Here is a 27,436-nt window from a genome sequence, read left to right as displayed (position 1 = left end):
GGAAGAGCTCCGGCGTGGTCGGGGGTTGGGGTTGGCCACCCCCCCCTCCAGTCGCTACGGGTCTTCTCCGGCGTGCCTTGGGTCTGATTTCTCTCCCTCCTCACATGCATTACCCCTCCGCCAGCGGACAGAGCACCTGCTCACTATCCGGGTGTACCTTCGGTTGTCGGGAGGGAGTAGCTGGCTCCGCCAGCTACCGGAGTGGGTGCGATTTCAGTTGGTCATAGAAGCTTTCCCTATCTTATGTACCCGCTTCGTCTTCCGGCGGAGCACTTGCTTGCTATCCGGGCGCTCCTCTAGTTGTCGGGGGGGTTGTACGGCAGGGCTACACGCTCCACTTTAGTGTAACTTTCCTAGTCTAAGTATAGGGCATCCTCTCCCGTTCTGCGGCGTGGTATACTACTCCTCGAAACTCATTATGGGTATATAAAAACATCTGGTTGAATCATACTCACCCCTCCGGTGTACACCGGAGTTCCCAACCAGCGTCTTAGGTCATAGACCTTCTTCCACAAGGAGTTCAGGGGTGGATTATGCCCAATAATTTTAGACTACTCCGGCATGCAACGGAGTATCACAGTAGCCCTGTGAGTGTATAACGTTGATACTTATGTATCTTTCCACTTACAGGCTACTAACTGTCAGGAGGCGGGATGTAACGCCGTCCTCCAAGACCCCTGCGGGCATGAGGTCTGCAGGACTCACGCTCCGTGTGCTACCCCCCACAACGAGCTGTTAGTATGGCATCACGAGGCTTGTACCATTTGCTACGAGCTGGTGAGCCAGTTTTTGGACGGAGTAAGTATATATCGGTGTCAGGTTTGTTCCTTTCATGACATATATACTGTCACATATCTTAGCTTTAAGTTACTTATGGTCATATTCATTTTTGGTAATGATCCGTCCTCGGGGCTTCGTTGTAAGGACTACAATGACCCTCTTTTCCAAGCTGCCGCCATTAAGGAAGTCGCGTCGGCTACCCTGAAGGCCTGGGTAGGAGGCTTCGGAAAGAACGCCGCCAAAGGACAGCCCTATATACTTGACAAGAAGCTGGCTGTCCAGATCTTCCCGGGCGGGAAGTCGACGGGGTATGTGGATCCCACCGCGGCAGCTCCTACAATTGCTTCCATCCAACAGCAAGTGGAACAAGCCTTGATCGAGGGAGGAGACCAAGACATCGTGGCGGAAGTAGCCACACTTGATTTGAATATAGAGCCAATGACAGTAGGTGCGGAGGATTTACTAGTTGAGGTAGGTTTGTTGGGTGCCCAAGGGCTTCCCTTGGTTGATTCTGGATCTTCATCACCTGTTCCTTCATCTTCCTCTTTTCAGGGCTTTATGGGATCGGAGATCCCTGCTAGTACACCTGCTGCATCTGTGACCCCCAAGGTAAAGGGGCACAGAGAGCAGAAGACCCTTCAGAAGACGTCGTCCAAAAAGACATCGTCTTCTTCTACTTCTCGTAAGCCTCCGGCTTCCCATCCCGGAGCAGAGAAAGTGAAGTCGTCTTCGTCTTCACATTCTAAAGGGTCAAGAGGCAAGTCCTCTAAGGAGAAGGCCCACGCTCCTGTCGAGTCTGTACCTTCTCCCGCTGCTGCCGGAACTCCTCCGGTGACTCCTGCCGGGGTCGTGGTACCTGGTACCTTTGATCCTGCTGCATTTTTGGCAGGAATGAAGCAGCAAGTAGGTGATTTGGTCGGGTCTCTCAGTACGAGAGTTGAGCAGATATTTGCTCAAATCTCTACCACTCTTAACCAGTCAGGACAATCCATCTAGAACCTGACTGAACGAGTGTCCAACCAGGAGAATCGCCTGGCAGGCCTGAACCAGGCACCTCAGGCTGACCTCCCGGTAGCAGGAGCTGGTCTTGCCCAGCTGCCGGACTATGACACCCTCCCTGCCTTCTCTATGAGTAATCCTTGGAGGGTAGCAGCTTATGCTCCCTTCAAGGACGGCATGATTTCCATTCCGGAATGTGGAACTCGAAGGATCGAGGACTTCGAGTTCCACCCAGCCGACTTACAGCCTCCTTTCATGGGATATGCGAGGCTGACGGAGACAGCCTTAAATAGGGAAGATAAAATCCAAAGAGAAACAGTGCTATATAGCCGGGACCAGGCTCAGAGGGAGTGGTTGCATTGCTTGGAGGACTGGGACTGCACTAATACCAGACTCCAAGCATTCAAGAGCCCGTTTACTATCTTTGTCACAGAGGAGGAGGCACCACTCCCCTTTACGACAAAGATAGCAGAGGTCATGATGCAGGCGGGCATGAAGGATGAACCCCTTCCCTTCCACAACTAAGGGAATCGGACCCTACGTCCCCTCTTTTCCCTGCTTTCGGTGATTTGTGGGAGAACCTACCAGCCACTTTTACGGTAAGTAAACTCAAGCCGGACTGTGCCATGGAACAGTTCGGGGAGAGGTTACCCAGATTACCAGACAACCTCATTCAGGCGGAGTTTGAGGCAAGAACCAGGCTAGGCAGAACCCTCAACACCCTGGTTATGACTGAAGTGGCTGCTTTGACGTACGGCACGGAGCCACTTTTTAAGCTCCTAGCCAAGTCGCAAACTCAGACAGTTCAAGCGGACTTGTACGGGTTTATAGTGGCAAGAAGGAACTGCCGGAAGCATGTCCTTCAGGAAGCAACGATTCGGCATGAACCGAACAAGTTGCTTTCCTCCAATATCTGGGGGGCGGACCTCTTCCCAGAATCGGCAGTTAATGAGGTCCAACACGAGGCGACGAGGCTTAACCAGAGCCTCAGAGCTCGTTGGGGTCTCTCTGCTAAGAGGAAACCTGAGAACTCTTCCTCCTCTAGCAAAAAGCTGAAGAAGACAAAGAGGTTCCAGCCATACCAGAAGCAGCAACAGCAACACTTCGTACAAGCTGTTCCGGTTGCTCAGCCAGGACAATCGGCAGCACCAAAAGGACAGAACCAACCGATTCTCCTGCTGTCCCCACAAGGTCAGCCCTCGACCTCTTACGCTGTTTCCCCGGCATTCAACCCAGTGTTTGAAAGCCAAGCCTTCCAAACCTTCAACAGGTTTGCTAAGGGAAGCAGGGCTAGAGGTGCCTTTTGGCAACGAGGCGCAGGAAGAGCTACCAACAGGGGTAAGCACTTCCGTGGAGGACGCGGAGCTCATTCCGCACAACAGCAGTGAGATCTCCCGGGTAGGAGGGAGGCTGTTCCTCTTCCGGCACAGGTCCCCCTCCACCCAAGTCATTCCTTCAGCTACCATCAAAGGAATTGGCAGATTACGCAGAGAAGCTCCTTCAGAAAGGAGTAGTGTCAAGAGTCAAGCATTTAAAGTTTCAAGGATGCTTATTCAGCGTGCCAAAGAAAGGCTCATCAAAAAGAAGAATAATCTTAGACTTGTCCCGGTTAAACTTATTCATTCGTTGCGACAAGTTCAAAATGCTGACCATCTCGCAGGTGCGGACCTTACTTCCCCGTGGGGCCGTCACCACCTCTATCGATCTTACAGACGCATACTATCATATCCCAATCGCGAGACACTTTCGCCCATACCTAGGCTTCAAGCTGGGAGACCAGGCATTCTCTTTCAAAGTGATGCCCTTCGGGCTGAATGTGGCCCCCAGGGTATTCACGAAAATAGCGGAAGTAGTGATACAACAACTGAGATCACAAGGGATAATGGTAGTAGCGTACCTCGACGATTGGCTGATTTGGGCGCCAACCGTCGAGGAATGCCTCAGAGCCACAAACAAGGTACTTCAATTTCTGGAACATCTAGGGTTCCAAATAAACAGGACAAAGTCCAGGCTCACTCCGGAGTCGCGTTTCCAATGGCTCGGCATTCATTGGGACTTAACCTCTCATAATCTGTCAATTCCTGTGGACAAGAGGAAAGAAATAGCCAAGTCAGTAAGGCAATTCCTCAAGAACAAACGGGCATCAAGGAGAAACCAAGAAAGGATCCTAGGTTCACTCCAGTTTGCGTCGGTTACAGATGTTCTGCTGAAAGCAAGACTCATAGACATAAACTGAGTTTGGCGCTCAAGAGCAAATGCCAAATCTCGGGACAAGTCGTCAGTGATCCTGCAGATTCTTCGAAATCATCTCCGTCCATGGGCGGAGACAAAGAACCTGTCCAAGTCAGTTCCTCTTCAATATCCTCCTCCGGCGTTGATCATCCACACAGACGCCTCGCTAAGCGGATGGGGAGGATACTCTCAGTTCAAAAAAGTTCAAGGAACTTGGTCACCTCAGTTCTGCCAGCTCCACATAAAAGTATTGGAAGCTATGGCAGTATTTCTCACTCTGAAGAGGCTCCTTCCACCAAAGAATTCTCATATAAAACTGGTATTGGACAGCGCAGTAGTAGTACACTGCATCAACAGGGGAGGATCGAAATCAAAACATGTGAACCATGTCATGATAGCCATTTTCTCTCTAGCGAACAAGTACAAATGGCATCTATCCTCCACCCACCTGGCGGGAGTAAGGAACGTGATAGCAGACGCCTTGTCTCGATCAGTTCCTCTAGAATCAGAGTGGTCCCTGGACAACAGGTCGTTCCAGTGGATACGCCGGAGTGTCCCGGGTCTCCAAGTAGATCTTTTCGCCTCTCAAGCGAACCACAAGCTCCCTTGCTATGTGGCCCCCAACCTGGACCCTCTGGCTTATGCCACAGATGCCTTGTTCATAGATTGGAATAAGTGGAAGAAGATATACATCTTTCCTCCAGTGAATCTTCCATTGAAAGTACTGAACAAACTCAGGACTTTCAAGGGACAAGTAGCTCTAGTAGCCCCGAACTGGCCAAAGAGCAACTGGTACCCTTTGCTTCTGGAATTGGGTCTTCGACCTCGACGGATTCCCAATCCCAGACTATCTCAGACAGTACAAATGAGGACTGTTCGCTTCCTCAGGAATTCTCAAAACCCTAACTTTATGGACTTCATGAAGTTTGCGGCTAAAAAAGATGCAGATATCGATCCCCAGAATATTCTTTTCTTAGAATCAGGTAAGAGGGAATCAACTTTGAGACAGTATGATGCTGCTGTTAAGAAGTTAGCATCTTTCCTGAAGGAGACAAACACCACAACCATGACAGTAAATTCAGCTATATCCTTCTTCAGATCCTTATTCGAAAAAGGATTAGCAGCTAGCACTATTACCACTAATAAATCAGCCTTAAAGAAAATCTTTCAGCTGGGTTTTCAAATAAACTTAACAGACTCTTACTTTACGTCTATTCCCAAAGCTTGTGCTAGACTTAGACCTTCTGAAAGGCCTAGTTCAGTATCATGGTTTTTGAATGATGTCCTCAAACTGGCTTTAGACACTGACAACTCTTCTTATTCATTCATAATGCGACTAAGAAAGACGCTATTCTTGCTAAGTTTGGCCTCAGGGGCCAGAATTTCAGAACTGTCGGCTCTATCCAGAGATGCGGGTCACGTAGAATTTCTCCCTTCAGGAGAAGTTTTACTGTCCCCGGATCGTAGTTTTCTAGCAAAAATGAGGATCCTTTAGCGAGATGGGCCCCTTGGAAAGTCATCCCTCTCCCCCAATACCATTCTCTTTGTCCAGTGATGACCTTACGAGCCTTTCTGTCTAGGACATCCTCTAGATCCTCGGGTCCTCTCTTTATGAGAGAAAAAGGTGGCACCATATCAGTAAAAGGTATCAGGCAGCAGATCCTTTACTTCATTAAACAAGCAAATCCTGAATCATTCCCAAAAGCCCATGATATCAGGGCAGTAGCCACCTCTAATAATTATTTCCAGCATATGAACTTTGACGATTTAAAGAAATATACTGGCTGGAAATTGCCGACAGTTTTTAAGCGTCATTATCTAAAGTCCTTGGAATCTTTAAAATTTCCAGCAGTGGCAGCAGGAAACATAGTTTCCCCCTGACACTGCACAGTAGTCGTAGTTGAAGATCCAGATCTCCTTTCTACCTGTCTCAACTAATATTTCACCTAACCTACCGTTATGCTCTATATAGTCCTTTAGCATTAGCTGCTTATGATTATGATTATGGTGGTGTGTCCCTTATTTTTTTGCTAGGGGCACCCACAACATTATTGTAATTTATGAAATGTCCATTTGGTGCTGCTACCCTTATTTTTATGCTAGGGTAGCACACCTATTGATTTACTATAACTTTTAGAGAATAATTTTTATCTAGTGAGTAATTCCCCACGTAACCATTTAACTCACTATCCTAGATAAGTTATCAATACTAATATAAGTTTAATCTTAAGTTAACTATAAGTCCACTATTTTTATGTTAAGTTAGCTTTCTGTATGACAACTTGTAAGTTCTCAATATTATATTGTTTGTTTTATTTCAGTTTCATTGAGACCTTCCTCTTTGTTTTACAATCTTGTGCTATTTCTCTGGTACTATTTCACGCAGCGACACGAACTGACCCAGAAAGGAAAAGGGATTTTGACGAAGGAAAAAATCATTTCTGGGCGAGGGTTCGTGTCGCCCAGGGAAATCCAAATCCCCCCCTGCAAGCCCAAGAATTGGCATCTAAACTACAAGGATGACCACCAGAGGCGCGGCAGTCGGCGTGGTGCGGGGCGTAGTAGTAGTAGTGGCCGTCCCTGCCTATGGATCGGCCCTCTCAGGAAGGGGATTTTGGTGTAGGAGAGTTCTAAATGGCAAGAGGTTCGTGGTAGTGGTCTCACTCGCCCCAGATACCATACCGACACCCTCTTTTTATTTAGGGTGAGCAAGTCAGTTATTCTGACATCTTCCTGATTTTGTTTTTCTCTGGTATATGTTAAATTCATTTACCTTAGAAATAATGAACTTAAGGATTATTTCACTGGGCGACACAAACCCTCGCCCAGAAATAGATTTTTTCCTTCGTCAAAATCCTTATATATATTATAATATATATATATATATATCTATATATATATATATATTATATAGTATATATATAAAATATATATAGTAATAATATATTATATATATATATATATTATATATATATCATATAATATATATATAAATATATATATATATATATATATATATATATATATATATATATATATATATATAATATATATATATATATATATATATATATATATATATAAGATATATATATATATATATATATATATAATATATATATATATAATATATATCTAATATATATCTAAATATATATACTATACTCTAATATATATATATATAATATATATATGATATATCTATATATAGATATATATATATATATATATATATATATAATTATATATATATATATATATATATATATATATATATATATATATACAATTTTCATTAAAAGCAATTGCTTTAGTGGCATCAATAAGTTTCTTGCAGGTATCTTCATACCGACGAAGTTTTTTTCCGATTCTCGTTCATCAATTTCTGGTGAACAAAAATACGCAGACTTCCTTCTTCCATTTATTGAATTTTGTCACGACAGCTGTTTCGCCTTATGGCATTATCAAGCGACTACTGATTTACAATCTGACCTTTCGGCCTATTTATCTCATCGTGTGGGAGGTGTGACCTTGAGGTATGGGTACTGGTTAGTCTAGGGATTAACAGCTTAAGGGCGTTGTTTTAGATACAAAGAACATGAGGACATATGTACTGTGACAATAAGAGTGAAAGTTTAAGCAGTGGTTAAATAAATATTCAAAATACAATGCCATGTGCTAGAGTTTCCTTAAATGTATGTTTAAAATTTAATATGTTACATGTTGGTTTCAGATAAAAATTACAAAATTACATACAGGAATGAAAATGAATATAGAAATCTAAATACGGGAGTACAAATATATGTATATATTTTATAGCATGCATAAAGGTACAAGAGATAATTTCTGTTTATACATAAAATAAGCCTCAGGATATATAGTAAGCCCAAACTTGTAGCAGCCTTAATAATGAAGAACAGCACCGCTCCGGGGGGACCGAAGGAGATGTGCACGAATGTAGTTTACAAATTTACTTGTCCAGAGGAGGTGTGTAAACCTCACAGCCAAAACTACATCGGGCACACTACAACAACCCTTCGGAGACATCTGCTGGCTCATAGAAATCAAGGGGCCATCCATCAACATTACATAGATGTTCACGACAGGAAGCCATCTCTACAAGAGCTCATAGAAGGCACCCAGGTCGTGCACAGAGAAGACAACTACGGTCGCCTCTTAATAACGAAGCGGTGAGCATCGCTATTCAGAAGCCGACCTTGAACGTCCAACAAGAATCGGACCATATACCCCCCTCCAGCAGGAGAAGGAATACCCAAGCCAACAGGGACCAGACAGCGCGCCCCAATCCACCGAGAACATCGCGCCCCTTGGAAGACATGAGAAGACCCAGTGTCAGCGAAAGTCAAGTAACATCCTTACTCAGGTCGCTGAGACCCCGCCCAACACGAACCAGCAACCGTTAACCAACGTAGACCATTTTGGACATACACACACACAAACACACACTCAAATTTAAATCATACACATTTATGTATAAACAGAAATTATCTCTTGTACCTTTATGCATGCTATAAAATATATACATATATTTGTACTCCCGTATTTAGATTTCTATATTCATTTTCATTCCTGTATGTAATTTTGTAATTTTTATCTGAAACCAACATGTAACATATTAAATTTTAAACATACATTTAAGGAAACTCTAGCACATGGCATTGTATTTTGAATATTTATTTAACCACTGCTTAAACTTTCACTCTTATTGTCACAGTACATATGTCCTCATGTTCTTTGTATCTAAAACAACGCCCTTAAGCTGTTAATCCCTAGACTAACCAGTACCCATACCTCAAGGTCACACCTCCCACACGATGAGATAAATAGGCCGAAAGGTCAGATTGTAAATCAGTAGTTGCTTGATAATGCCATAAGGCGAAACAGCTGTCGTGACAAAATTCAATAAATGGAAGAAGGAAGTCTGCGTATTTTTCACCAGAAATTGACGAACAAGAATCGGAAAAAACTTCGTCGGTATGAAGATACCTGCAAGAAACTTATTGATGCCACTAAAGCAATTGCTTTTAACGAAAATTGTATTAGAGAAAAACTATGCCCTAAAAGTATATATATATATATATATATATATATATATATATATATATATATATTATATATATATATATATATATATATATTACATGATAGAGGAAGAGGCTTTAAACTCCACATTCTTATTGTCACGCATCATTCATGGTACTACCCAGAAACAGTCCATAGAGATTGTGTTTACATTGTTTCATGTGGAAAGTACGCATTTTGCTTTTCCAATTCGGACAGACTCATCTGATACAGGTGGCTTGTTAACATTCCATAAGTGTTGGTCAACATCTTTTGTTAATCTGTAAAATATTATATACTTTATTTCTAAATCCTTACAGTTCCCAAATAGTCCACTGGAAACACATAAGGACCTTCAGTATCTCAGCCTCCTCTTAAAGTAGCAATTCAGGCAGGTATATGGTTAATGGAATGGGGTTGTCATGAAACAAACAATGGGTTGTTGTTCTTTGCCAGTGTGACAGACAAGGTAGGTGAGCCTGAAAAGCTTTTGACTGCAATGTTGGGCATATCTTTGATTAACTAGTTTGTAGAAAACTAACTTATTTAAAAATGGTCTTCTCACATAGTCATTCTTTGATAAAAGAACACCAATAACCCTTATTCCCTGTTTTTGCCAATCCTAGTTGCTATTTTTTTTTATGTAAAATTTTCATATACATATTTAACTTCCATTTAGTTTAAGAGGATTAATCCTCACAGTCTGGGCTAAATATGTATTAACCCTTTAACGCCGATTGGAAGTATTAAACGTCGATATAAATTGTCTGTTGGGTGCCGATTGGACGTGTGGTACGTCGATATAAAAAAAGTTTTTTTTTAAATTCGCGGAAAAATAGTTATAGGCCTACTAGGCGAAAACTTTTGAATCACGCGCCTTGGGGGATGCTGGGAGCTCACGGATCAAGGCGTTGTTTTGAAGCAGAACTAACTGGTGTTCCTGTTTAGTCCTGCCTTCTCAGATAATTAAGAGGAGATTCTTATAATCAGGAATGGAATCATAGTAAAGCCCTACAAAGATTTTTCATGAAGGCAGAGGGAGACGAAACAACTGAAAGTTATCCATACTCACTTTTTAGCATGGATGATATGTATGTACTTCCATGACAGAGGTGTTCCAGATTTGTTGGAAAAAATGGGCTATGGCTATGATGTTCCAGGAATGTCATAAACAGATAAGTTACCAGCAATCAATAAGTCTAGAAGGCAGATTGAGATTACAATAGAAACCTGAAATATTACAAATAATTGAAAATTGCTAAAACAAATAAAGGGGAGACCAAGACTGAAAGAACAAATGGAAAAGTACCATGAAAAAGGATCAAAACTTCATACTAAATGGGAAAGCAGGAGGAGTGGTTTCACTCCAATTGAGGGAAACCTTTCACCTATCTAGGTAAAAGGATCTTTTTACAGTTAGTGCACAGTATCTCCTTCAAAGTATAAGTTGACTAGGTAAGGTAATAGTTTCCATATTGTCTGAACACCTTTATGCATAAAGAACCAATAAACCTAAAACTATTGACAGTGTGAGGGGATGGAAAATCTTACTTTCTAGTGAACATTGCCTGCTTTCCATAAGCATTAATTGTAGCTAAACCATTCACAGTGGTGCTGACATGGCTGTACACAGGAGATCTGGATACATTTTCCATCCTTTTAAAATCTCTAATTCCAACCCTGTAAAAACAAAGCAACCTTTAGTTAACATAATACATAAAACAGTAACAAAGCCGTGAACAAAATTGTAAGTTTAAAATCTGTCCCCAATATTGGGAGAATTCAAATATTTTGCATTAAAACCATATACTACCTGTTCACTTAGCCTACTGTAGTATTCTATTTCTCTATAAATGACAATTTACATAATGGAAAGGTTTTTGTTCCTTTTACCCCTCCCATTTAAATATTCTTGGATGACCCTCCCAGAGCAATAGTGAATTTCAACCATAAAACAAGCATATCAGCCAAAAAAGCAAAAAAGAAGCCTACATGAATTTTGTAGGACAATAGAAAGCTGTTTGAATAGACATAACAAAATACTTTTTGAATTACTTCACTGCAATGAGTATCCTCAGATTAACTTTTTGTCATAAAAAGCTAACATTTCAATAAAGAAAATTACAGATATACTTAAAAATGCTGGTGAAATTAGGAGAATGACAAGAAAAATGAGAGAACAAATAGCAACAATAAGACACCAAAGCAAAATTATAGATGTAAGGAGAAGAGAAAGAACAAAATTATTATTACAGTTTCAACACATCTGTCACCAAAAAATAACAATCATAGACATATGGTCATGGAACAATGTGGAATGTACTGTCCACAGACAGAGACTGAGAGAAAAATGCTAGTGGGAGGACATGAGAAAAAGTAACAAACCCATGTTTATAAGTTACAAAGATTAGGATGTCTCAAGACTTATTAGTCCATCAAAGGAGACATCGTGTGCTCACTTGTCTCTATAAGCAGTTTTTACAATTCATTCTCAGTCTTTCTAGTGATTTTGTCTAGCTTTCTTTTGAACTATCTCACACTACTGCTGTTTACAACTTCTGATGGCAGGTTATTCCATGTGCCACATATCTTGTATGTGAAGAAGTTCCTACAATGGGATGTGTTGTACCTCTTCAGTTCTAATTTCCAGCCTTTATTTCTTGTCTGGTTTTCATTTAATGTGAAGAGCTTACGGTCTACTTTTTATTATGCTTTTCAGTATTTTGACAGTCACTATTAGTTGTTCTCGTAATCATCATGTTTCAAAGTCATACATGTTCAGGCTCTCTGGTTGTCTTTGGTCACCCATTTGCCTGATGGAAGGAATTAACTTTGTCTCTCTTGCTTGTACCTCTTCCGGTGTATTAATGTCATTTCTTAGTGTTGGTGACCAAAACTGTACTGCATATTCAAGATGTGACCTAACTGTTGATGTGTAGGCCTGCAACACCATTTCCTTGTTTCTGTATTTGAACTGCCTCTTATGTATCCCCCTAGTTTCTGTGCCTTCTTTTCAGCTTTTATGCATTGTTTGGGGATCTTAAGACCTTGGTAATAATGACTCCAAGGTACTCTTCTTGTTTTGCACTATTTATGTCATTCCCAAGAGAAACATACAAAGGTGCGCACACACACACACAGAGAGAGAGAGAGAGAGAGAGAGAGAGAGAGAGAGAGAGAGAGAGAGAGAGAGAGAGAGAGAGAATAATAGCAAGGCCAATGTCTTAAAGCAATGTTACATAGGACTAAGCACACACTTTTTACTTTCAACTGTTGATTAATAGATGAAATTCCTACTTTTCATATAAAAATTGTAAGATGAAATAATATTCCCTACCATTTTGTAATTTAATGCTCATCAAAAAAGTGTTTAAAATTTTTAGTTATTGATGGAGTACCTTGCATTGGCAAGATACGTTTTCCCATGGCGAGCAGGCGCAAAGTAAGTGTGCCGGTTGTAGACGGCAACTGGAGTCAGTATGTAATTGAGGACGCAATAAAGCACACGCCTCCACCACTGTGTATCTCTTGTCCCACCTTGACATCCAATAGTTATTAAGGGGGCCGGCCGGAACCCTTATATATGGGGGTATAGGGCGAAAAATGCAGTCATAAAAAAATTCATGGAGCTTCATATAGCAATTGAGAATACGTATACGAAATATTTCATCAAAATTCCTCATACTTTCGTAGTTACAGGGTAATTAGTTAACGTAACTCAATAAGCCTAAAACATTTATCCGTACAAGAAAATGCAATATTTCTTCTATTATCGTAAATTTTGATAATTATTGCCAAAGAAATTGGGAGAAATGGCATCTGTAGACATTCCCTGAGTCGAGAAGGGAGACTTCAGCCTGCTACCAAGTCCAGTCATGATTCAGTGCGATCACAAACCTCAAGTAGTCTACACGTTCGAGTTTTACCTCTGACATTCGCCTGCTTTTACGTATGTTTATGTATGTTTCAGCAAGAATTTCATCATGTCAATGAGGAAAAGACAAGGAAAACATCTCGCTAGCATACAGACGAAGAAAAATCGCTCAAGTATTATTACAGAATATCATAATATACGCTAGTTAGTGAAGAGAGAGGAGAGGGTTGCGTAGTAACGCCCCCGTCTTGCCTGACAGCACACATCACACTGTGCCCAAGGCTACGATCTTTGAGCAAAGAGATCTTCATTTATGATAAATAACATAGTTTTGGTTTTTTAATACCCAAAATGGAATATGAAATTCATAATAATCATGATTTATTAAATTGTCTTTGTAAAAAGAGAGTAAACCTTCGAGTTTCTCCTCTGACATTCTCTTGCATTTACGTTTGTTTATCTTTGTTTCGGCAAGAATTTCATCATGTCAAAGAGGAAAATACAAGGAAAACATCTAGGTAACATACAGAAGAAGAAAATTAGCTGTAATAAGCCGAGTTAGTGAAGGGGAGAGAGAGAGTTGCATAGGAAGGAGTGCCCCATCTTGCCTCAAGCAGTGCCCCAGGCTACGATATATGAGCAAAGGGATTAACATTTATGATTAAATTATGATAAATAAAATAGTTTTGGTTTATTAATACACAAAACAAGAAATATACATTCATAATAATCATTATTTATTAACATGATATTGTTAAACTACAATAAAGTTTTGTACATACTTACCTGGCAGATATATACTTAGCTATAGTCTCCGACGTTCCCGACAGAATTTCAAATCTCGCGGCACACGCGACAGGTAGGTCAGGTGGTCTACCTTACCCGCCGCTGGGTGGCGGATGTACGAACCACTCCCGTAAGCTTGTCAGATTTTTCTCTTCCACCTGTCTCCTGAGGGGAGGCTGGGTGGGCCATTAATCGTATATATCTGCCAGGTAAGTATGTACAAAACTTTATTGTAGTTTAACAATATCATTTTTGTACATGAACTTCCCTGACAGATATATACTTAGCTGATTGGCACCCTTGGTGGAGGGTAAGAGACAGCTCAATAATACAGGTAAGACGGGAAACAACTAATGTTGTAGGATATAAAAACCTTGGTTCTCACCTTTTCAGGATGAAGACTTCATAGATACTATCTCTGAGTCTGCATTGCCTGGAGAGCTACAGCTAGGACGTGACCTGATGCTGAAAGACTCTCGGATCTACCACTGGGATATGTGATCCCCTATTGTGGTAGAATCCAAGTCGGATGCTGTTAGAGGGACCTTGTCCGCTTACCTAACAGATCCTTACCACTACCTCTGCAAGGAGCCAAAACCCACCAGACCACCTAACCAAAATACAAAGGGTTAATATTACGACAAAAAGAGTGCCTCCTGCAACCTCTTTCAGACAACCAAAAAACAACAATATAAAATATAGGGTAACATATAAAAAATTTACACAGGATAAGTTTCAGCTCCCTGCCCCAGCACCGAATCCGCCGATACGAAAGGACCCAAGGCGAAGCATTTATCATATGTGATTTTTTACATCACGTAGGTAGTGGTTTGCGAAAACCGATTGGCATCTCCAAAAAGTCGCCTCCATCAAGTTCCGCACAGACATATTTTTTCTGAATGCAAGCGAAGTTGCGATGGCTCTCACCTCGTGAGCTTTCACTTTCAGTAGTCTAAACTGATCTTCCTTACAGGCAACATGTGCCTCTGTAATAAGGCTTTCTCAGAAAAAAGGAAAGAGCATTCTTCGACATGGGCCGAGTGGGGTCCTTTACGGAGCACCAAAGTACATCTTGATTAGCCTTAAGTTGTTCCTTCCTCTTAAGGAAATACTTCATAATTCTCATAGGGCAAAGAGTTCTTTCAGGCTCTTCCCCTACTAGAAAAGATAAACTACGAACTTCAAAGCTCCTGGGCCAAGGGCGTGATGGGTTTTCATTCTTTGCAAGGAAACTTGGAAGAAACGAACATACCATAGAATCTTCCTTAAACCCTACATTGCCCTCAATAGCTTGGAGCTCACTCACTCTTTTAGCTGTAGCTAGGGCCAAAAGGAAGATAGCCTTCTTCGTCAAGTCCTTGAAAGAGGCTAAGCCAGGAGGTTCGAATCTAGACGATCCAAGGAATTGTAGGACTACGTCTAGATTCCAGTTCGGTACTACATGAGGACGCTTAATGGTTTCAAATGATCTAATAAGATCATGCAGGTCCTTATCATCGGATATATTTAAGCCTCTATGCCGAAATACCGCCGCCAACATACTGCGGTATCCCTTAATAGTTGACACAACCAGATGACATTCTTCTTTGAGGAAAATAAGGAAATCCGCAATTTGGGTCACAGAGGTACTGGAAGAGGAAATGTTCTTCCTCTTGCACCAACGTCTGAAGACATCCCACTTTGACTGGTATACACGCAAGGTGGAAGGTCTCCTCGCTCTTGTGATTGCTTTAGCAGCTGCTGCTGAAAAGCCTTTCGCTCTGACCAAACTTTGGACAGTCTGAAACCAGTCAGACTGAGAGCGAGGAGATTTTTGTGTGGTACCTGTCGAAGTGGGGTTGTCTGAGTAGATCGCTCCTTAGCGGGAGCGATCTTGGAAGGTCCACCAACCATTCCAGTACCTCTGTGAACCATTCTTGGGCCGGCCAAAAGGGAGCGATTAAGGTCATTCTCGTTGAATCGGACTCTACGAACTTCTTGATAGTTAGCCCCAGGATCGTTTGAAGGGGGGAAACGCGTAGACGTCGAGTCCGTTCCAGTCTAGAAGAAGAGCATCTATTGCTACTGCCTCTGGATCCGATATCGGAGAGCAGTAAGGATCCAGCCTCTTGTTCTTTGACGTGGCAAAGAGGTCTATGTGTGGCCTGCCCCATAACTTCCACAGGCTCTGGCATACATCCAGATGAAGGGTCCACTCTGTGGGAAGGACCTGATCTTTCCTGCTGAGGAGATCTGCTCTTACATTCCTTTCTCCCTGCACGAACCTGGTGAGAAGCTTGATTCCTCTTTCTTCTGCCACAGAAGAAGGTCTCTTGCTGTCTCGTACAGGAGAAGGAATCGTCCCCCCCTGTTTCCTGATGTATGCCAGAGCTGTAGTGTTGTCCGCGTTGACCTGCACTACCGATCTTCTGACTTTGGGCTCGAAAGCCTTCAGAGCCAACCACACAGCCATCAACTCCTTTCTGTTGATGTGCCAGGCTACCTGGTCCCCCACCCAGGTACCTGACAACTTCGTTGGTTCCCAGAGTTGCACCCCACCCCATGTCCGACGCGTCGGAGAACAACACCAGGTTGGGGGTCTGTGATTGAAGAGACAGTCCCTTCGCAAAGAGGTTGGGATCTGTCCACCATAAGAGATGTTTCTTGATGTCCTGGGATAACGACAGGGAGAACGTCAAATCCTGAGAACGACGACTCCAATTCCGATGAAGAAAGAATTGGAGCGGTCTCAGGTGCAACCTTCCTAGGGAAACGAATTGCTCCAGAGAGGAGAGTGTCCCCAGCAGACTCATCCACTCCCTCACTGTGCATACTTCTTTCCCTAAAGAAGGTTGTTACTCTCTCGAATCCTCGGGCTATCCTTTCCTGCGAGGGAAAAGCCCGAAAACTCAGAGAGTTCATCTGTATCCCGAGATACACACACTCTTGCTCGGGAATTAGTGATGACTTCTTGAAATTGACGAGAAGTCCCAAGCCTTCGTCAATTCTAAAGTTACTTGTAAGTCCTTCAAACAACGATCTTCTGAATTGGCCCTTATTAGCCAATCGTCGAGGTACATGGATATCCTCACCCCTTTCAAATGAAGCCATTGAGCCACATTTCCTCAAAATCCCCTAGTGAACACTTGAGGGGCCGTCGAGAGGCCGAAACACAGAGCCCTGAACTGAAAAATTTCCCCCCCATCATGAATCTGAGAAACTTCCTCGAGGAAGGATGGATCGGTACGTGGAAGTAAGCGTCCTGAAAATCCAAGGAAACCATCCAGTCCCCTGGACGAAGCGCTGCCAGCACTGATGAAGGCGTTTCCATCGTGAACTTCTTTTCTACGAAGAAGTTCAGGGCGCTTACATCCAACACCGGTCTCCATCCCCCTGAGGACTTCGGAACTAGGAAAAGGCGGTTGTAGAAGCCGATGAATGATGGTCTGTCACTAGTTCGATAGCCCCCTTCTCCAGCATCTGATCTACTGCTAGATGGAGAGCTTGATTCATGATGGGGTCTCTGTACCTGGCCGTCAGTTCCCTTGGGGATGGTCGTCAAGGGAGGTCTTTCGACGAAAGGGATGAGGTAACCTCTCCTCAAAATAGAAAGGGTCCAAGGATCCGCCCCTTTTTGGGCCCAGACTTCTGCAAACTCTAAGAGTCTGGCGCCCACCGTTGTTTGAAGACTTGCAAGTTATTTGGGGGCTTTAACAGACTTGGCGAAAGTCTTACCCCTTCTTGAAGGTCTACGACCTCTAAACGTAGAGGTTCTTGATGAAGATGCCCCTCGAAAGGGTTCTCGAACACTTGCCTTTTCCTTCTTAGCCTTGGTAGGAAAGGAAGGGCGAGGTTTTCTTGCCGACTGTGCCAAAAGGTCCTGGGTGGCTTTGGCCGAAAGTGACCTCGAAATGTCCTGCACTCGATGTTTCGGGAACAACTGAGTAGACAGAGGAGCAAACAGCAAAGAAGACCTCTGAGCATGGGAGACCGACTTCGTTAAGAAGGAACAGTAAACCGACCTCTTCTTCACGATGCCGGCCCCATAAAGGGAGGCGATTTCACTCCGCTCCGTCTCTTACTGACTTGTCCATACAAGACAAAAACACACATAAGATCATCTGGTGAAATTGACTCTGGCACTTCAATTTTCTTGGCTAGGACTCCCAACGACCAATCAAGGAAGTTAAATACTTCTAGCACTCTAAACATACCTTTGAGCAAATGATCCAATTCGTCATTGCCCAAGTCGTCTTAGCAGAGTTAAGGGCAGTTCTCCTTGTCGAATCTACCAGTGCCGAAAAATCCGAATCAGCCGAAGACGGTAGACCCAATCCTAAGGGCTCTCCTGTTTCGTACCAGAAACCAGCGCGTCCTGATAACTTCGAAGGAGGAAAAGCGAACATCGTTTTCCCCGCTTCTTCTTTGGAAGCCATCCAGGAACCAAAACTCCTCAGTGCCTTCTTCATAGAAAGAGTTGGCTTCATCCTCACACAAGAAGAACTCTTCGCTGTCTTCGCCGTTGAAAAAAAGTGAGTGAGGAGAAGGAGGAGCCGTAGGCGTAAGGGAATCCCCAAAAACTTGTAAAAGTAGCTCTGTAAGCTTCTTGTAAGAAGAGACAGCAGCAGAAGTGTTCGGTTCCTCATCCGAACCTTCTAGGACGTCTTGTCGAGGCGAGCGCGCGGAAGATCCTTAGGTGACGAAGGGATCCTAGCAGGAGTTTGAGCGAGAGGTTGGAGAACGCCCTCTCTTAGAAGAGTTCACATCCACTGGAGAACGATGAGAAGATCTGGGAAGTATACGATGAGACTCCCTCTTCGAGGTATACGGAATCTCAGCCGAAGGAGAGGTAGGGCTCCTACTCCGAGAATTCTCGGAAACATCCGCAGGGCGCTTACGAGGAGGCGAGCGCCTACTATACTCTATGCACCTATCCTGGGGCGAGCGGCTGCCAGGAGAAGAGCGCCTATCGAGAGCAGAGCGCTTGCGCGGCTCTCCATACCTGTCCAGTTGCGTACGATCAACGGAAGTTCGACTGGAAGGCGAAATGCGCCTACTAGGAGAAGGCTGCTTGCGAGACTCTTGACGTCTAACAAGAGGGTAACATTCAGGAGAAGGGCGCTTCAAAAACTAACGAGCACCTACTTGGAGAAGGGCGCTTCCGGGATTCCTGGTGCCTACCAGAGACAAACGGTCAGGAGAAGTGCGCCTAGAAGCGGGAGAGCGCCTACACGGAGAAGGGCGCTTGAAAGACTCTTGTTGTCTGCCCTTAGGAGAATAATCAGGAGTATGACGCCTTAAAAGAGACGAGCGCCTACTAGGAGAGCTATGTGCAGTAGGCTCTTGGCGCCTACCTTGTTTGCGGGGAGCGGCTAACAGTAGGCCGTCTATCATGCACACGACTCCTACCCGACTCTAGATGCCTGTCAGGAGAGAAGTCACGATCCGACACTCGAGGAGAGTGACATCTGGAAGAAGAACGCCTACTTGTATAAGGGCGCCTTCTATAACTTGAGGCTGCTGAGGAGAAGTCTCACGCGAGGGAGTTGAAGAAATCGCGTGATGAGCAGGTGCAGTGCGCTTACCGGAAGCGGGAATCCAATCTGGAGAAAAAACTTCTTTCTCCATAGAGCGTCCTACCGATGTTTGGCGCCTTGAAATTGAAAGAGAGCCAGGCGAGCGAGGGCGCTCACGCGAGTGAGGGCGCTCCCGCGAGCAGAGGGCGCTCACGCGAGCCCCACCTTCATACGAAACCTCCCCATATGAAGGAGAACGATCCTCTGAAGAGCGGCGCCTAGATCTCTTGATCGGAAGAGAAACGTCCTTCTTCCTACGTGATCTAACTGCTAGAGAGTCTGCTAGCGCCGTGATCTGAGCTTGAAGTCCCGCGAGTACTCTCGTAGGAGAATCTTCTAATTCTTCCTCGGAAGCAGGCGCCGAGCGCGGAGCGCGAGAAGAAGAACGATCACAGGGATTTCTTGTGTTTCTTCGCCTCCACCGACGATTCTTCCGGGAAAACCTCCGGACTAGAAGCCAAAGGACTGCAGGGAGCCTTCCAAGCCCTCTTCAACGGGCGCGACGCATCCGGGGAGTTCCAACCTCTCTTCGGAGAGAGACGACGAAGAGGAGAAGCATTGGCGTAGGAGCTCCTTCTTGTAGCGATCCGAGGCAGCCTGGGAGCGTACTTCAGGATCTGCCGAGGGGACGCCTGACCGGTGGGGCTCTCCCTAGCCCTCCTGCGGCTTTCGACTTTCCTACTCCACTGGAACTGGGAGTCTGGAAGAGGTCTAGGCCTAGAGGCACTAAGGAGCGGTCAGACGCACCCTCCACAACACTGGGGACACTGCACTGATCACTAACACTCTCCTTACCTTCCAACTGACGAATCTTCTGATCCACAGAACGATTCTTGGCTTTCAGAGCTGCCGCCTCCGAAGGCGAATCTCCGGCTTCGGTGCGGGGAGCCGGGGCTGCAAACTTGGCCGGGAAGGAAGGTTCTAATTCTACGTTAGTACTATTAGGATCCACATCCAACTCACTCATTCTAGATCTGCTAGAACTTCTAGAGGAAGCCTTACGCACTCTATCACGTTCCAACTTCCTAACATAAGAAGAGAGAGCCTTATATTCTTCTTCATTCAATCCCTTACATTCACTACAAGGGTTAGCAAACGCACAATCATTCCCCCTGCATTTCATGCAAACCGTCTGTGGGGTCTACCGAAGCTTTCGGCAACCTCACCTTACATCCTTCATTCACGCAAACCCTAAAACAACACCGAAGTTTTAACTACCGATTCTAGATCAGACATCGTTAAAGAAAATCAAACTCAAAATCAAACCGGTCCACAATCAGCGTATGCCAGCCAAACAAAGCGAATACGTCACCAAAAGAAGTCCAAATTAACTCCAGGCAAGCGAGAATCGAAAAACTATCGAGAGGAACCGACAACAGTTGTTATCGTTCCCGCGACAGAGAAAAAACTGACAAGCTTACGAGTGGTTCGTACATCCGCCACCCAGCGACGGGTAAGGTAGACCACCTGACCTACCTGTCGCGTGTGCCGCGAGATTTGAAATTCTGTCGGGAACGTCGGAGACTATAGCTAAGTATATATCTGTCAGGGAAGTTCATGTACAAAAATTGTCTTTATAGCAATACGAAGGAAAACTTTGAAAGCCCGTATCTCAAAACTATACTTATTGACATTCAAAATCTATCTTCTCACTTGCTTTTAAAGCTATAACATTGGAATTTGGTATATAAATCAGAAAGACATTTTAAAACAATCAAATGAAGCCCTTTTTTCCAATTTTTGTTTCGTCTTTTTTTAATAATTTTTTTTTCTCCTGATTTATAGGGTTTATTTTTTTACCATACTGAAAAATTCATATCTAACAAAAAAATGACTTTAAAAAAATAAAATCCTCATTCGATTGGAGGTCTACATCAGGTCTATACATGGTAGTAATCCTAGGTCTTAATATTAAATATCAAGGGAGGAGATAGAATTTGAAAAAAGGTTATTTTCGGGATAAATCGCCCTGGCGTCACAAAACCGAAGGTCAGAGGCAAAAATCATATGCGGTTTGGAGATGTCCCAAGTCACCTTATTAAGTGGTATGAATATCAAAGTCCTGTCCTTAAAAAATGGCATTTGCCGGCCGGCCCCCCTTAACAAATTTGTGGTAAAATGGGACACCAAAGAAAAACATCTCTAAGTGGAATTTTCAATTTCTCTTACGTATTTGGATCGACAAATATGGGGGGAAAATTTTTATGAGTATGCCTACGCATGTACAATAGGCACTGGATACATATAATAAGTGGAAATCAGGTCGATAACGAGTGATGTGAACAAGATTGGAATGCGAAAAACAATGCAGTGTCAATTGTTTAGAAAAGCTTACAAACACTGGAACAGACGAGACAAGTTTACGCATCATAATATTACCAGCTGCATTGGTGAGATCACAAGCGCGCAAATGACCTGGATTAAGTCGAAGTATGTAATCGTGACGTCAGAAAAATGCAGTTTCGCGAGTATATCAGTGCATGCGCTAAATAGGATGTGTACATGAGACACAGGAAAACACACAACATCGGAATTATGAATAGACTAGCGTAAGTTCATATGCCTGTTAGAGCAAATGAATGGAATATAACTTCCTAATTACTAGTGATTTATGGGACTATTGGACAAGAACTTTTAGTAGTGATTGCAAGCTGGAGAGGGTGCCAGAAGATCCATCAATTAAAGTAGAGTGCTGCGATACAGAACATTTAGAACAGTGAAATTTATTTCAGATGTTTTGAGAGGGGAAGTGCGGTGCGACACTTAATATTATTGATGAACTTTTAACATTTCATTATCTGATAAATTGTGGCTTCTTTTTCAGATGGATTCAGATTGTCACTACTAAAAATTAATTCGCTAGACATGTATTTGAGAAAGACTGATGAGGGTTATTTGACAGTGAGAATAAATGGTGATAGTTCTATTCAATATGATTATGCAGAACAGTAATAGTATCTCATGGTTTTGGGATTTTAGATTCCTTTTATTTCATTTTCATGTTAGCTATTTTGGGGAAAATAAAGAATTTTTTTTGTATCCCAAGAGTTTGAATTAGCCTAACATTTAATGAAAGATTTCAGCTACAGAGAGAGGGAAGGCAATGGGAAAATCAGAGGTAGGTCACTTTACCAAGTTAGGAATTTTCTCCTTTTTGTTAAACAGGGTCATTTGACCAACATAACAGTTTGGTGGCAGTCAGGAAAGGCAATCAGGCTTATGGGTTACATTTCTGGAGAGACTGGGGATTACAGAGGAGTTAGGGATCAGGTAGACGTTAGAAAAAAGGGATTATAGTTAGGAATTTTTGGCAACTGTCCCTCTACTGCTGATGAAGGTTTAGGTTGATGTCAGCAGAATTCGGGTGGTGGAAGAGTTCAGCCTCCTATGGCAGTGGCGTTGTACAGTGTGTGTGATTATGACGTGTCTAATAAGTACTGTGGGGTTACCGTGATTTCCCGAGGGTTAGAAATTAGATAATCAAGGGGATTGATAGCAAGTTGTCGCGAGTCTATATAAATGCGTTGAGGATACTTTATGGTGATTATCATGGGTTGCATGTGTTATTAAAATATATATGCACTAAGGTGGGAAGTAGACGACTTTGTGTTTAATGTACCGTTCCTTAAAGATGATGAAAGTGTTCAATATTTCCTTTTATTTTCTTTAGTTGTATTTCATTTTTATGTCTCTGCCGGATTAAAGGAATAGTAGTGGTTTATTCTTAATTGCAATACATAGGAATATATGGCCCAACGTGTCTCATTTTTGCATTTGAGTGTGTGAGAGATAGGCAGAAAGGGCTGGTCAGACGACGGCACAAATTCAGCAAATACCGAGTAAGAAGCAAGAAGCGAAGACTAGTCTCCCATTCTCTTTCCTTCTCTCTTCTTCCCGTTTTCTGTTGGGCACAATGAGAAAGATTTGATCAGCTTTTGACTTTGTAACAGTTGTAAACAGCTGATAACTTTGACCGTGAAACAATCGTGGGGATCTTGTCCTGCAGACTCAAGAAACATTTACTTGGAAAATATTGGTGTTGGGAACTGGTATATGCATTTTTATCTTTTTGGATGGTGATTGATACATTTTTCCTGATGTGTTGGTGATTTGTGAGGGGAAACGGTATAAACATTATTGAATTTTTAAGTCAGGGCAAATATTAAATACTAAGGAAGACAAAATGGTGGATGCGATCAAACTTTGGTGCACAAGGTCACTAACATTACGGCTGGGGTCCATCCTTTTCAGGGTATTGTTGATGGCATTCTGTCCCAGTAAGTGCAAATTTTCATTGAGGGAGAGAATAACTATTGAAAAGCCAAGAGAACTAAAAGTGATGCAGAGGCATTCACAGAGGCAAAAGCCTTGTTGGATTTCAACAGAGGCAATTTGGCACATCAATACCGTAGTTTCCAATACACAAAATGCCAGTCATGGACCGAATTACAAGCATTTCTGAGGGCAGACGAGAGAACAAAGGATCACTGAGATATATAAAGAGACCTAAGAGGTTTCTACAAAATTAGGAAAGGTTAGGGGACAATGATTGAGCACATTTCTCAATTTTTTGAGTCAGTGGAAGAATGGATACAGAAACTGAAAAATTCAATATGACGCCCAGGACGCCATTGTAGATAGCTTTGGTGAAAAGATTGAACCTACATCAGATGAGGAACTGATTTATTCCCAAATTCAGAAACACATGTCCAAATGTCCCACAGTGGCTAGTACATTTTTCAGTGGGAGCGATCCAAGAAAGACCACACAAAGATATTCAAATTTTCCTTCTCCCCATTTGTGAGCAAAAGTGGAATATAAGAGAAGATCCATGGTTCAAGGGCAACAGTTATGTTGTTTCAATTGTAATAAACCAGGGGACACAAAGAAAGTATGTAGAGTCAAATATTGTGGAATATGCAAGTGCAGATCACTTTTGGCAGTCTTGTCGGTCTCAGACACGGAGGGGTGAAAGGCCCATACCTCAGAAATCCGGGAATTATACTATGAGAACTTCCCAAGCAGGTTACTCAAATGGGCAAAGAGATCAGTGAAATTTTTGGATAACTGATCAACAAAAAGGGTACAGATGATTTGTACATGCCATTGTGGTCTTGTGGGGGATGCCCCAGAGCTCAGGCCAATTGTACATGGATTAGTGAGAGAAATGAAGATCCCAATTTTTATTGGTATGGGAGTCTCATAAAACCTTATGAGCAATAATTTGTATCAGTCCACGTTCTCTCAATACCCTTTGAAACCCTCAATGGAGACAGTATGGAGACAGTGTGTGATGTGCAAGCCCATAGATTAAATACCTTAGGTTTCATAAGAGTATAGTTTGCTCTGGGTGATAGTGTGTTGATAGAACAATTTTTGGTGATAAAATCGGTTGCGTTGGGCAACAGACTTTTGATGAACCATCCTGCATGTAGGGGACACAGGATATCGGTCCATACAGGCGTTGGTGGTATAACAGTTTTTATTCCATACGTGAGTGTACATGGAATTGAGGTAAATAAGGATGCGGAGGTTAATATGGGGGATACTGGCAGTGATATTGGTGATCACGGTGGTGATAATGATGGTTATAATGGGGATACTGGTGCTGATTTTGGCAGCATTAACAATGGTGGTATGGGCAATAACAGTGGTGATACTGATACTAACATTGGGGTTCTGGTAGATGGAATGGAGAATAATCATATAATTAAGGGTGATATTTAGTGGATATGGAACATGAGGGTACTATGTGTAATAACCACAAATATAAAGGTGTTTTATCAGAGGATGTCATTCTAAATCCAGGTACGTACAAGGAATATAGTAAGAATCAAGCCGAGGGAAGTAAAAATGCCCAAAGATGTGTGTATAATTGATAGTAGTGAATAATTAAAAGTTGTCATTAGCACCATATTGGTGAACAAGGTATCAAATACAGATGATTGTTGGATAGAATTGTTGAATTGTAATGATACAGTTAGGGAATATCAGAAGAGTACATATGTGGTAGACCTCCAAGATTGGATTAGTGATAGTGCTTCAGTGGCTATTGTAGAGGGGAAAACTGAGTTTTCAGAGGCAGAAATGCAAATAAAGAAGAAAATCTTTAGGGAACACTTAGCTAATAAAGACTACAAGGAGCATATGGAGGGTGTATGCAAGGTTTTGGCCAAATTTGGAGATATTGTGGCTTTAAAAGGGGATAAGTTAGGACTGAGTAAAGTGTTAGAACATAAGGTGAATCTAGAAGAAGGGACAAAACCCATCTTTATTCCCAGTAAGAGCCTGATAGTTATAAGATTTCTGGGCTGATAGTAAATTAATTGCTAAAAGTGAGAAAAATTAGAAATGCATTTCAAAAACTGTTTGAGATAGGGTACATACTCCTTTCAGCATCTCTGGGAAAACTGGAAATGCATTTTGAATGCTTGGCTTCATTCATCTTGTACTTATGTATTTTTCATTTTTCTGTATTATCATTTATCTCCTGTAATTTCTTTCAAATGAACACCAAATTCTTTGGAAACTTGAATCTCAAGTCATTGGCGCCTGTAGGCTTGTTCCATATGAATAAGATTTATCTTCTAAATGCATAATAATAATAATAATAATAATAATAATAATAATAATAATAATAATAATAATAATAATAATAATAATAATAATAATAATGTGGCGCCATGGCAGAGTGGTTTAGGTCATCAATGGACTGGTTAAGCAACATTGGGGCTGGTCAGTCATTGGATAGGTGACCACTCTCCTCCATGTTGATTCCTTGGGAAAGGATCTTTACCATTATTTCCTCAGTCTACTCAGCTATAAATGTGTACCTATCGCCATGATGGAAGGAAATGAAGGATTAAACAGCCACAATGTAAATGGAACCTCTGGCAACAGAGGAGCTTTGTCTGGCAGCCAGGTAGATAGCCAAATCGAAGGGGAAGACGATCAGGTATACTTGGAGGTCATCATCCAGCAACTGCCCACCACAAAGACAGTAACCAGTAACCAGAGACTGTAGGTAAAAATCCAAACCAGAAGAAGAAATGGAAAAGAGAAGAAAATAAGGAAATATGGAGATGCTACATCAGAAGCAACCCGATGGAAATAGGATACAGCAGGAGTTACAAGGAGTTACATGGATTAGGATGTCTCGAAGACTTGTTAGTCCATCCGAGGAAACATCGTTTGCTCACTTACCTCAAGGAGCAGGTTTTACTATTCATTCAGTGTCCTAATGATTTTCTCTAGCTTTCTTTTAAGCTCTCCCACACTGTCTGTTGCTATTTACAACTTCTGGTGGCAGTTTAATCCATGTGTCACATATCTTGTACGTAAAGAAGTTCCCACATTGGGATGTGTTGTATCTCTTCAGTTCTAGTTTCCATCCATTATTTCTTGTCTGGGTTTCGTTTAACGTAAATGGGTTTACTGTCTACTTTCGTTATGCCTTTCAGTATTTTAAATGTTTCTATTAGTTGTCGTCACAATCATCGTGTTTCTAAGCCACACGTTTAGGCTCTCTAGTCGTCTTTGGTAACCTATTTGCCTGATGGATGGAATTAACTTTGTGGCTCTAACTTGTACCCTTTCTAATCTATTTATGTCTTTTCTCAGTGTTGGTGACCAAAACTGTACTGCATATTCAAGATGAGGTCTTGAATATGCAGCACTGTTTCCTTGTTTCTGTATCTGAACTGCCTCTTTATGTATCAAGTATCTGAACTGCCTCTTTATGTATCCCACTACTTTTTGTCCCTTCTTTTCAGCTTTATGCACTGCTTTGTGGATTTGTCTTTGGTAATAATGACCATAAGGTCCTCCTCTTGTTCTACACTATGTCATTTCCCAAGGAGGATGTTGCTGGCATGGGGGTTGTTTGTTCCTATTTGTAACACTTTACACTTATCTTAAAAGGCATTTGCCATTTTTTTTACCAATCTCCTAGTTTCATTAGATCATTTCTTAAACTTTCCACTGCATCTGGGTCTGCTGCATTTACACCTAGTTTGGTGTCATCTGCAAATTTGGCAATCTTGCTTGTTAAGCCTAGATCAATGTCATTAATGTAAATAAAAAACAAGACAGAACCCAGAGGAACTCCGCTTGTTACATCTGCCCATTC

The 27,436-nt window shown here is 42.4% G+C and overlaps 1 protein-coding gene across 10 annotated transcripts in view; it reads right to left on the bottom strand.

Moving 5' to 3' along the window:
- Positions 1 to 27,436, bottom strand: part of LOC135211019 (ATP-binding cassette sub-family C member 5-like) — an 818,851-nt gene that overhangs the window by 126,958 nt on the left and 664,457 nt on the right. For all 10 annotated transcript variants that reach the window (XM_064244042.1, XM_064244046.1, XM_064244047.1 and 7 more), the window contains one exon: positions 10,645 to 10,773. In XM_064244042.1, coding sequence (XP_064100112.1) covers positions 10,645 to 10,773 — 129 coding nt within the window. The remainder of the gene's footprint in view (positions 1 to 10,644; positions 10,774 to 27,436) is intronic.

Source organism: Macrobrachium nipponense, chromosome 4 (assembly GCF_015104395.2).
Source record: "Macrobrachium nipponense isolate FS-2020 chromosome 4, ASM1510439v2, whole genome shotgun sequence".
In the NCBI taxonomy this organism is placed as follows: Eukaryota; Metazoa; Arthropoda; class Malacostraca; order Decapoda; family Palaemonidae; genus Macrobrachium; species Macrobrachium nipponense.
Note: the sequence above shows the minus strand (reverse complement) of the source record. Positions and strands in the feature narration are given on the sequence as shown.